Source organism: Etheostoma spectabile, chromosome 9 (assembly GCF_008692095.1).
Source record: "Etheostoma spectabile isolate EspeVRDwgs_2016 chromosome 9, UIUC_Espe_1.0, whole genome shotgun sequence".
NCBI classification, from domain to species: Eukaryota; Metazoa; Chordata; class Actinopteri; order Perciformes; family Percidae; genus Etheostoma; species Etheostoma spectabile.
Window position 1 is genome coordinate 27,147,150 of NC_045741.1, and position 12,343 is coordinate 27,159,492.

Genomic DNA, 12,343 nt, shown 5'->3' on the forward strand with positions numbered 1-12,343 from the left:
AATTTGACCCGAGGACAACAGGAGGTTTAAATCAATTCCCGGACTTGACTTGACTCGTCAATTTAAGACCTGACTTGACCCATAATTGAATATAACCTTAGAGGTGCTGCTGGGCAGCAAAGGCAAGAGCTTGCCGCACGAAGTAGAGAGAGGTGATAAATTTTGTTTAAACATTTAGTGTTAGCCTTTAGTGTTAGTACTGTGCAGTCAGTAACACTCGTGTTTTCATTGGAGCATGTTCACTTGTGTTTCCTTCTGCATAGTACCAACTCGCTGGCTGAGGATCACACTCACATCTCTCCAAAATTTGGCATACGTTATGCACAGCTGACTCCACCTGCTCATATTGTATTCTTCTAACTATGTATTCTATCGTATGTTTCAGGCTCTCTTCTACGCTGTGTAAGCTGCGCCTGGTCACGCCCAATTATGTGTTCAGTTTGACATTTTGCTTGTGTTTGCGCCCCATTTCAGGAAAATAAAACAATTGGTGGTTGTCATTCACTGATAACCTTGTATAACATTTTTAAATAATCTAATTCCCTTGCCTTCTCTCAGGCGTCTCTGATAACGGAGTATGCTGCTGCGGTGCAGCCGATCCAGCTGGCCTTCCAGCAGCAGATTCAGGCTTTGAAGACACAGCATGAAGAGTTTGTTTCCAGCCTGAAGCAGCAGCCACAGCCTGCCCCTGTAGTGCCACTAGCTACCCCTGCTGAGCCTGAAAAGGCCCCACCTATGACCACAAAAGCTGGTGAGAAGACACACCCTTCACATAACCAGAGGCACAGACAGTACATGAAGTCAAATTTATAGTTCACATAACAGCAAAAACTAAATGTTAAGGTGCTGTACATAAATACAGTGCAGTCACACTCTGCTTCAATTTTAAACTTGAATTGAATTGTTTTACTTTATTTAAGAAAAACAGTAATATACAACATCAGTACATTCTTACTCATGAAATGAGTGGAAGTTTTTTTTTCTCCAACTTGTCTTGTTAGGTTTTGCTGTATAGGTTTGTGATCTGTTCCTCAATGGGCAAGTACATGTGTGTTTGTGTTGTAATGGGTTGGTGTGTGTGTGTTGTGTGCAGGGGATGTGAAGCCTCCTATGTCGGGTCCTCCTCCAGGGGAGTTTGATGGACCCTCATCCAGACCACAGGACCCCAGCAACCCCAGTGGACCCTCAGATATCCCTTCTAACAAACCTGGGTGGTATGACCCTCAGCACATAGGCCCCTGGAACCCCAACCAGCCGGTAAAGACCTGGGTGGGTGGGTGGGTTGTGTGGGGACAGGAAGGCAGTAACTCATCCTTGCTATCCATTGCTATTGCTATCAGTAGACACTTGCTGCAAGTGATATTTTTTTTAAAGAAGAACAGAGAGGTAGCGTATTAGATTTGTATGTTTTCTCCGAAGAGATAGGTTGGAAATTTCTGAAGATGGAGAAAGATTCTGCTTACATGATCTACTTAGGTGGAAAATAATTCCCAAACGTTATGCTGGAGGCATATAATGATATACCTCTACCTTACACCCTAAAAATGTATTCTAAACTAGAAATGGTAACATTGCCAAAGATAGGGCTCCAGTACTTATCAGAGAGCTTAGAAGTTCCTAATCAGCCAGACGTGTGATGAAGAGTGACACTGCTTAAACTAAAAGAACAGTGATTTATTTGTGTGAGTGAGTTGGCACTTTCTGACTTGTCCTTGTTTCCAGCCTCCTTTTGACCCAAACCAGCCCCCCCCTCCCTGCCCTCCCTGGAACAGCCATGAGGGGATGTGGAATGACCAGAGAGACCCAGGAAACTGGAGCGGGGGTCCACCCAGAGAAGGAGGCCCCTGGAGCGGTCCAGGTGGGTCCGACCCAGGCCCTCCTTCTTGGAACTCATATGACCAGCAGCCACCATGGGGGAACCAGCCTGACCAGCCTCCATGGGGCCAGAGAGAGCCCCCATTTCCTCCACGCATGCAGGCATGTGCTAGATATTCACAGGGCTTTGACTGTCTTTGCAGTGATTTCTTTTTCCAGTTTTTATTGTGCTACATTGAACACTCTATATTTACAATGTGTAATTATCCTTCACTTCACTTCCGCTCATGGAAAAAGACACATTTTATAATCAAACCACCATTATTTGCTGTATTACATCACATATTTATGATCGAAAAGGAACTGGATGAAGAGAAAAATCTTATTTTATCAGCCCCTTTCTCAAATGATACAACAAACAGTCAGCTAATGTTTCCTTATACATTTTCTCTTACTGAAAGATAGACATAACCTTTAAATCATCATCAGGAATTCCACAGTTTGACACCACATACTGAGATACACACTTGCACATTAAACATTTTTCTGTTGCGTCAAGGATACGATTTTGCTGCTCATTTCCATCAATGACTTTATCCAACTTTTTTTTTTCTACAGAGACCTCCCCATTTCAGAGGGCCATTCCCTCCTCACCAGCAGCCACCTCCTTTCAACCAACCTCCACCACCGCACAGTTTTGGACGCTTCCCACCGCGCTTTATGCAGGATGACTTCCCTCCCAGACACCACTATGACCGGCCGCCGTATACCCCACACCGCTTTGACTACGCTCAGGGAGATTATCCCGGAGCTGAGTGCAGAGGTACCTGATTGAGCTGTAATTTCACTTAAATGTCCATTGTGTAGAACTCAGGCGGATCTATTGGCTGTCCTAATCCCAAAACGTCCCAGATAGAGAGTAAATGCTGTAAACATAGTCTTTATTGATCCAAATTTTCTTTCTTTGTGTTACAAGTCTTTTTTAATACATCGAAGAACGGGAGTGGATTGCTAGCAGATGTGAGCAGAAATAGATAAATAAAAGGGTCTTTTGGGTGGCAGGTAGAGTTTCAGAGTTAAACTTTTTAATGACAGCCCTAGTTTTTACATTACCTGAAGGCCACCCGAGGTTCTTCCACACGGACACATTGGAAAGGGAGGAGTGAAGGAAGCAGCATTCAATTGGTTTTAATCTGCACCGTCACTGCTAAATGCCACTAAATCCTACACACTGATCCTATAAATGCATCTGTAAAGCTGCCTGTTTTTGCACCTGTATTGCTATTAACTTGTGTTTTTTAACAATATGTTTGCCAGACATACCAGGTCCTCCCCCCCACCACCATCCCAGTCAGAGGCTCCCTCCCCCAGGTATGGGGGCCGAACATCCTCCCTGGGGTGGAGGCCAGCACCCAGATTTTGGCCCGCCCCCACACGGCTTCAACGGCCATTCCCCCCACATGCGCCATCGCCAGCATCCAGTCCAGGACGACCCCAGTCTGGTGCCTAACGTACCATACTTTGACCTGCCTGCTGGTTTAATGGCTCCTCTGGTCAAAGTAAGTCACCTGCTTCTGATTTGAGGATAAGGGTATGACATGAAATTAGACAGTTATCAGCTGACAAATTTACTCTATTGCCAGAAGAAAGCAATCACGATTAAATTATACCAGAGGAGAAAACGATAATGGTAAAGAGTGATGTTGCACTGCCACAGTGGCTTACAGCAGTGATTCACAACCAGGGGTTCTTCCAAAAAAGATTTTTGACATTGAGTCAGTTGTAACATGTGAACACCACATGTTGCAGTTATGTCAGAACTTGTTAGCCAGCTAAGTATCGACTGATTTTTTCAGGGCAAATTCCGATTATTAGTAGTTAATAAAACCAATATAGAACCGAATTGCATTTACAGTGAAAACGAAATTCTTTAAGTCACTATTAAGATTTTGGAATGTTACAAACTCCAACACAAAACATTGTTCAACTGCTTTAAGCAATTATTTAATGAATTAGAAACTTTCATCATAATCCACAATCAAAGATAGTTAGATAATGTTGTTGGCGGGACATTAAGTCAGGACAGACACAGAGCTGTAGCTGTAACATTTTTAAGACAATTTGGGAAACAGACAAGTATAAATTTCCAAATAGATTATAACAATAGAGGCCAGTCCAAATCTGTAAAGACTGATCCTTGTACTAGTACAGTTTTAGAATTGGCTCATTAGACTCATTCTCACACAGCAGTAAAACCTGCATGTCTCATGATCCTCCTCGTAATGTCTATTGCTCAGCTTGAGGACTGTGATTACAAACCTCTGGACCCCAAAGATATCCGGCTGCCCCCTCCCATGCCACCCAGCGATCGCCTGCTAGCTGCTGTGGAAGCTTTCTACAGCCCTCCATCCCATGATCGGCCAAGGAACAGGTACGCACAAACCTCCACTCTGTCTGCAAGACAAATCTGGCTGATATTAAAATAGCAGTTTTGTGAATACATCAGAATTTTCCCATTGGTCAATGTGAAACCTCTTTTCCCCCTTGTCATATGTAGGGTTGGTGTTTGATAGCACATGTATTAAATTTGAATCCGCTAGCCAGTAACTGGCTAGCAAAGTCCACATTAACCAGATAATGGCTGACTTTCATTTTTACCTTTTTTCCCAAGTGTCTTTAGCCATGGATCTTAGTTAGTTAGTAAGTCCACAAGCACCATTTGTCAGTTAAACCTGCAACCGCAATGGTCAGTGGCAGGTTAAAAAATGAGAAGCCTACTGACATTACCAGACTGTACATTGATCATATTAAAAAGAGCAAGGATCCAGTATTTTATTAGTTATGCTAAATAGGAATTATTTCAGATTTTGTTTGTTTGTAAGGATTTCATTATTAAGTTGTCTATAACGACGATTCCTTTCCGGGATTGCGGTGGTGCCGTCAAAAGATCCACCGGATGTCCCTCATGTCAGTTTCCTTCTGCTTTTTTTGTGTTGGCGTTCTAAACTCTGGATATCTGAGGACTCTGGTTAACTGCTCCTCAGATCTCTGCATGGTAAATCCAGACAGCTAGCTAGACTATCTGTCCAATCTGAGTTTTCCCTTGCACGACTAAAACTACATTTGAACGCACACATGTTCCATCAAAACGTGTTTCTTCCCCAGGCTAATTAACAGAAGCATCGTCATTGGGTTCGGGGCGTAGACGGTTGTGATTAGTGCTAAGTAATAACAATAAATCATAACACACTATTCTCCCATCACAGAATGCTGTTTGGACTAGCCAGACCCTCCACTACAGCAATGTGGAGGAGGGTCTAGCAATGTAATTATGAAGTAATTATAAAGTAGTTTAAAAACTATACATGAAAAACATACTTGAACAATATACCATTTGCTTGCAAATGATCACCATGAAATCATCTGATCGTTTTCAGTAGTTTGCAGCAGCATCTTTGTAGTCCTGCTAGCTTCTGATAGACATTGCTGTCGGTCATTGTCTTTACCTGGCTGTTGTTTGTTCTCCACCAGTGAAGGCTGGGAGCAGAACGGCCTGTATGAGTTCTTCAGGGCCAAGTTTAGAGCCAGGCGGAAAAAGGGACAGGAGAAACGCAACAGGTAACCCCTTGCTCTTCATTTTGATCTTTTCTCTCTTGGCTCTTTGCCTTTTTCTCCGTCTCTCACACATATTCCGAGTTTACAGCTAATGGTGGGGCTGCCTAATTGTCTGTCAAAATGAGTTTTTTTAATTGCACTCTGTGTTCATTCTGGTCAAAGCTAAGGCGGCTTGATTATGGAAAAACTCATAATCAAGATTATTTAACACAATTACACATTGTCTCTCAACATCGAGAACGCCTTGAGCTGTATAATTTCTCACACAAACAAAATAAGAGTTAAAAGAAATTCTATTAATTGCTCTAGAGCCCGACCGATAAAGGATTTTTAAGGCCGATACCAATACAAATATTTGGTTATTTAAAAATCCGATATCATCAAAAACATCAAAAAACATCAGTGTTTCCAACAGGGACTTTGTAGAGAGCCCTCTGGTGGACAAACTATGCAACACCAACACTCATAACATGGTTGACAGTCGTTTTATTATTTTAAATATTCATTTGTTAGAATCATTTATTTGTTATTATAAATGATTCTGATGAATGTTTTTGAAAAAAAATAATTATCGGCCATTATAAATGCCGATACCGATAGATCGGGAAATACCTAATATTGGCCAATAATATCGGCTCGCCGATATGTCAACCGGGCTCTAAATTGAACAGCCCTAGTTAAAGGTACGTTTGTTACTGGTTACAGAAGGACGTTGCTTTTGGTGCACTACCTGCCAACCTGTCCCACATGATTATCATCTTATCATTTCGGGATGCTGAAACTGTAATTGACGCATGTGTGTCTTCCCGACTTGATTACTGCAGTGTCCTTTTTTCTGGTCTTCCAAATTGTGCCACTAGAAGCCTTCAACTTGCTCAGAACACTGCAACCAGAATCCTGACAACAACTAGAAAATATAATCACATATCTCTGTCCGGTCTTCAGTGGCTCCCAGTGCTGGAGCAGGCTAGAGTTGATTGAAAGGTTCTTTTTTTTAACACACATTAAAAAGGCCCTGGAGAGACTTGCACCACCTTATTTATCTACGCTTATTACACCATGGACACCTGCACTCTCCACTCCCTTGATGCTGGTCATTCCCCTAGTAAACACAAAATCAGTTGGTCATCGAGCATTCTCCTACTGTGGCCTCTCACTACATGTTAAAGAAAAATCTTTGAATCTAGTTTTAAAACCCACCCGTACTTTTCATACTACAGCCAACTATAACACACCATCCTTTCTGCTTCCCTCACAAACAAACCTTTTTTGACTTATTCTCCTATGTTGCTGGTTTTGTATTGTTTATTACTGCTTTAATTACTGTCTATTATTTCTTTGTTCCTCTACTTGCAAAGAGCAGTGAGACCATATTTAAAGGGGATTTTACACTTTAAATGAAATGTTATTGATTGATCATGTCGATTTTAATTGTATCTCTCCCTCTTCCTCCCTTCCGTTCCACCCTCTCTCCTGGTTGCAGTGTCCGTGGAGGCAGTCGCTCCAGAAGTCACAGCCGAGGGAGGTCTTCGTCTCGCTCCAGCTCTCGCTCCTCAAAGTCCTCCAGGTCGCGGTCCCGCTCGTCTCGCTCCCACTCCCGCAGCCGCTCTCGCTCCTACTCACGCTCCAGGTCTGCAAACACAAACCACACACACATCTGGATGATACCTTTTGTGATGATGATAATTAGTGTTGTAAATCACAAGCTTTATCACAATACGATATTATATTGATCCTTTAGACAAAGATACAATATTTGTTACGCTATCTTAAAGTCTGTCAGGGTGCGATTTCAATTCAATCGATCTGAGACAATACCATGTGCCAATTTAACACAGTTACATTTACACTCAAATTAGAAACTAAATATGATTTGTCAGTTTAATACCTGAGCTCTTCCAGACATTTAAATGAAAAACAAACTATGCTTGAATAAATATAAAGTGGGAATCATACAGACGCTATGTATTGATATTTTCACTTTGCATCAATTAGATTGGATCGGTAGATCGACGTAACATTACACCCCCAAATAATAATCTTCATTTATGAAGCACTTTTTTTAAAACCACGCTTACAAGGTGCTGTACAGTGCAACAATGAAAATACCGATATATATTGTGCATCACCATTTAGGCATTATTATTGTGAAAGTAACTAGTTTAAATGTAATTGATTACATTTTGAAAGTAACTTGCTCAAAACTATATACACACACACACACACACACACACACACACACAGGAATGTTAAGGTTTCTGCCTAAAAATGAGTTTTTCCTCGCCACTGTTGCTTGCTCTGGAGGAAACTACTAGAACTGTTGGGTCCTTGTAAATTCTGGAGTGTGGTCTAGACCTACTCTATCTGTAAAATGTCTCGAGAGAACTCTTGTTTTGAATTGATACTATAAATAAAATTGAATTGAATTAAATATTCAGGAATCTTATTTAAACACGTGTCTATATAGAAATGAAGACTTGTGAACACAAAGAGAGACTAACTGTTTTTACTATTTGGTAGGAAGTGAAGTGACCAGTTGTAGATAGAAAGATAGATCTTTATTGTGCTCAAAGTTACAATGCAAATCTGTTTTACATTTTTTTTATAAATAGAACAAAAATTAGGAAAATAGAACAAAGACGATGAAACAATTGAAGAAGCAGACACGATACTGTTATGGATTTTTTTTTTATGGACGTGCTTTAACCGTCCTGGGGCGGCTGTGGCTTGTTGTATAGCGGGTCATCTTTTAGTCATAAGGTTGCTGTCCTGTGATAAGGTCAAGGAATTTTGGACCGGGATAGATGATAACCTGTGTCAGATTGCAGGGACCCTGGTTCCACTCAGCCCAAGATTATAAGTGGTACTAAGGGGGACGGATAAGCACATAAGAATTTGGGTCCAGACTATTTTAATGACGGCCAGACAGATTATTTTAAGAGGATGGAAGAATGAGGGGGGCCGTCAATCCAGGAGTGGGCTAGTGAGACTCTTGAAAAGGTATTATATAAACGGTTTGCCAGCTTGTATGTCTATACTAGAAAAAGGGGGAAATTACCTGAACTTTCTGGAGGGCTCCTAAGAAGCTTTGTGCTAGGGATAGATGTGCATGATGGGCTTATGGTTCAGTCATTTATACATACATTTATTTGGTTTATGGTTTGTCTGTTTTGTTGAATGTCTTGAATAATGTAGTTATTGTGTCATCTTTTCTTGATTTTTGTCTTGGTGGGTGGTGATGATGAAGGGAGGGATCTGTTTATGTAGCAAGGTGTGTGTTTTGTATGTTAAAAAAAAAAAAATTGTTAGTCACACAAGCATTACACGGTTTGCGTTTAACGAGACTCCTTTTATGGTAGCGTGTGAGTGTGTGAGATTGTAAAAGCGCTTTATCCGTAAAGTTGAAATGCTCTAAATGAATGCAGTCCATTAACCGTTCTACCTCTCTTTAGGTCCAGGAGTAGATCCAGGTCCTCTCGGAGTCGCTCTCGCTCCAGATCCCGTTCCCATTCACCCACCAAGAGACAACATGGCCCCAAATCCCAGAGCTCCTCCCCTCCGTGAGTCTCCTTCACTGCTCTTTGATAACATGTTTTCATAAGACCCCTTAATGTTTATTTATACAGTATTATATTAAATATCTAATCTGCTCTCTACAGCTCCACATCAGTGATTGGTGTCCCTCCCTCCAAACCGATATCAGATATGAGGTTAGGGGAGGAGAATAAGGGCCATCAGCTGCTGATGAAGATGGGTATGCTCTTTATTATTTCCTCATTATTTCATAATTTAGATTTAAACTTATTCAATTATCCAGTAAGGCTGCACAATTATTTGCAGTTTTATCAAAATTGCCTACAAATCCTATCCTACAGACTAAAGAAAAAATCTTCTTGTTTGGTACAGATCCTCGCATAGATCACACGACAATCATTTTTTTATTTTAATATATTTTTCAATGAAAATGAGTGATACAAAAACGCTCATTCCCTGCTATATTGTGAATCATATTGCAGTCGCCAGATCAGTCAACATAGTCACGATAAGATATGTTCCTCATATTGTGCATGCCTATGTTATACAGTAAGAATATATGAGATGTTTGTAATTCATTCCACTGTAAAATGTACAGCCTGTGTTTGGGAACTTGCGTCAAAGTAAAAATGACCCAGATGCTGCATGTACTGTTTTCTAGCTTTCTTTCTTGTGTTCCTGTCTGCTGTAGGCTGGAGTGGGTCAGGTGGTTTGGGGGCCAAAGAACAGGGCATCCAGGACCCCATCAAAGGAGGAGACATCAGGGATAAGTGGGACCAGTATAAAGGTGTGGGGGTGTCCTTGGACGACCCTTATGAGAACTATCGCAGGAACAAGAGCTACAACTTTGTCGCGCGTATGAAGGCACGAGAGGAAGGTACATATGCAGACTTTAATGTTGGATTTATAATTAACTTCCGAAATAAGCCATTTCTGTTACGGTATATATTTGTTGTGGATATTAGGTTGGTGGGGTTGTATTATATTTAGAGATGTTTTGATACAAGTTTCAGAAAAGCCACCAATACTGCCCAAAATGAGTTAATGCACCCATGTGATGCCATGAAGAACATCTACTTTTGAAGTAGTTCATTTATATTCTTTGCCCCTTGTGACTCACTGTCAAATTGAATAATAAAATGTTTAGCCTGAGTCAGACTGTACATCAACGATAGAAATCCTATCCTGTCCATACAGGGATAGCAGCGTACAGCTGTTAAAACATAATTATGATTATGAACAATTATGAACAAAATTATAAACGCAACACTTTTGTTTTGTCCCCATCTTTCATGAGGTGAACTCAAAGATCTAAGACTTTTTTTATCTACACAAAAGGATTATTTCTCTCAAATATCGGTCACAGATCTGTCTAAATCTGTTAGTGAGCACTTCTCCTTTGCTGAGATAATCCATCCACCTCACAGGTGTGGCTTATCAACATGCTGATTAGACTAGACAGCATGATTATTGAAGAGGTGTGCCTTAGGCGGGCCACAATAAAAGGCCCCTCTAAAATCTGCAGTTTTGTGAACAATATTTGAGAGAAATATTAATAAGCCTTTTCGTTACGTAGAAAAAGTCTTAGACCGTTGAGTTCAGCTCCTGAAAAATGCGGGCAAAAACATAAGTGTTGTTAATTATTTAATTTAGTGTATCTGACACATTGGTATTGGAACAGTACTGGGGATCGGATGAGACGTATGTTCAGGTATTGGAATCGGTATCAGGAAGCAATCATATTTAGGAGCTATTCATTTACATTTTTACAAAAGCATGTTCTCTGTTGATAAATCAAGAATGTGAAAAAGGATTGGATTGCACCATATCTTTATACTTTTGCAGTTGATGTAATTTATATGAAACAAGATTAGACTACTTACATAACAATCACTCAACTGTTTACTGTTTTCTTTTCTTTTATTGATCCAGTTAATCGTGAACCTCCTGAGGCCCCTCCAGCTGAGTGATGTCATCAAATAGCGTCAAACAACTCCTCATCTCCCCTGTCGCCGCCTCCACCAAGGATCTGATTTTCACGGTTTTTAATCCACAATAGATAGATGGATGGATATATGTTCTTCATTGACCACAAACGGACATTATTTTGATACTTTTTTTTCATGTAATTAGTTATTCTATGGCAATGTGAGTCTGTCATTTTGTTTTAGTATTAAATAAATCCCACAAAACAAAAAGTCATGAATATGAAATCAGCATTTGTATCTCTAGAAATGCACTGTTGAGACATAACCTAAATAAACACATCGCTGACTAACTAATGAGCCTTTTTTTTGTTTATGTCTAAATATGGAAGGAAAGTGCATCCGTGATAAGTTCCCCTTAGTCGCATCAGATTTGCAGCTACCGGTGTTCGAGTCCGACCTGTGGCCCTTTGCTGCGTGTCATCCCCAACTCTCTCTCTCTCTCTCTCTCTCTCTCTCTCTCTCTCTCTCGCTCTCTCTCTCGCTCTCTCTCTCTCTCAAAGCCCCAAAAAAGAATCTTAAAAAGTCATTTTGGAATTTTCTGTATTGTAAAGGGCACTGAGACTATGTTTAAGATGATTTTTAAATAAAGTTTTATTGATTGATCATGTCAATTTTGATTGTATCCCTCTCTCTTCCTCGGTTCTGTTCCATCCCCTCTGCTGGTTGCAGTGTCCGTGAAGGCAGTCGCTCCAGGAGTCCCAGCAGTAGCAGTGTTTCCCCTAGCTTTGTGCGTATCAGGCATCCTTCCTCAAGAAAATGTGTTTTCATTTTTTTTTTTTATGCAATTTTCCCATACATTTTTCTCTTTGATTTTATCTCTTTTTGGTCATTTTTGTTTTCTTTGGTGTTTTGTGGTTGTTTTGGCTCATTTGGCATCTCTTGGTTTGTCTTTTTTTTTTAACTACAGTCTGCACTACCAGAAGTCACCTGAACTAACCATAACTACAGTCTGTACCACCAACAGTCACCTGAACTAACCATAACTACAGTCTGTACCACCAACATCACCTAACTAACCCTAACTACAGTCGCACTACCAGCAGTCCCCTGAACTAACCATAACTCCAGTCTGTACCACCAACAGTCACCTGAACTAACCCTAACTACAGTCTGCACTACCAGCAGTCACCTGAACTAACCCTAACTACAGTCTGCACTACCAGCAGTCACCTGAACTAACCATAACTACAGTCTGTACCACCAACAGTCACCTGAACTAACCCTAACTACAGTCTGCACTACCAGCAGTCACCTGAACTAAACAGTTCAGATGCAAAACTCTTTCCAAGCAACACAACTCTTAACACACGTCTCAAAACAGGCTCAGTGCACCACACACTATGAACAACCCTCACTGAGATAACACACACACTGTCACTCAGAACACACAG

General features: G+C 40.8%; 1 protein-coding gene and 1 long non-coding RNA gene across 6 annotated transcripts in view; both read left to right on the plus strand.

Moving 5' to 3' along the window:
- Positions 1–11,243, plus strand: part of cherp (calcium homeostasis endoplasmic reticulum protein) — a 25,181-nt gene extending 13,938 nt beyond the window's left edge. For all 5 annotated transcript variants that reach the window (XM_032525981.1, XM_032525982.1, XM_032525983.1 and 2 more), the window contains 12 exons: positions 559–751; positions 1,094–1,257; positions 1,723–1,977; positions 2,434–2,638; positions 3,133–3,374; positions 4,113–4,246; positions 5,347–5,433; positions 6,914–7,060; positions 8,883–8,990; positions 9,090–9,184; positions 9,656–9,841; positions 10,897–11,243. In XM_032525981.1, the coding sequence (XP_032381872.1) occupies positions 559–751; positions 1,094–1,257; positions 1,723–1,977; positions 2,434–2,638; positions 3,133–3,374; positions 4,113–4,246; positions 5,347–5,433; positions 6,914–7,060; positions 8,883–8,990; positions 9,090–9,184; positions 9,656–9,841; positions 10,897–10,934 (1,854 nt within the window). In that variant the 3' untranslated portion in view covers positions 10,935–11,243. The remainder of the gene's footprint in view (positions 1–558; positions 752–1,093; positions 1,258–1,722; positions 1,978–2,433; positions 2,639–3,132; positions 3,375–4,112; positions 4,247–5,346; positions 5,434–6,913; positions 7,061–8,882; positions 8,991–9,089; positions 9,185–9,655; positions 9,842–10,896) is intronic.
- LOC116695664 (uncharacterized) overlaps positions 1–12,343 on the plus strand; it is an 813,105-nt gene that overhangs the window by 191,373 nt on the left and 609,389 nt on the right. The window lies entirely within an intron of this gene.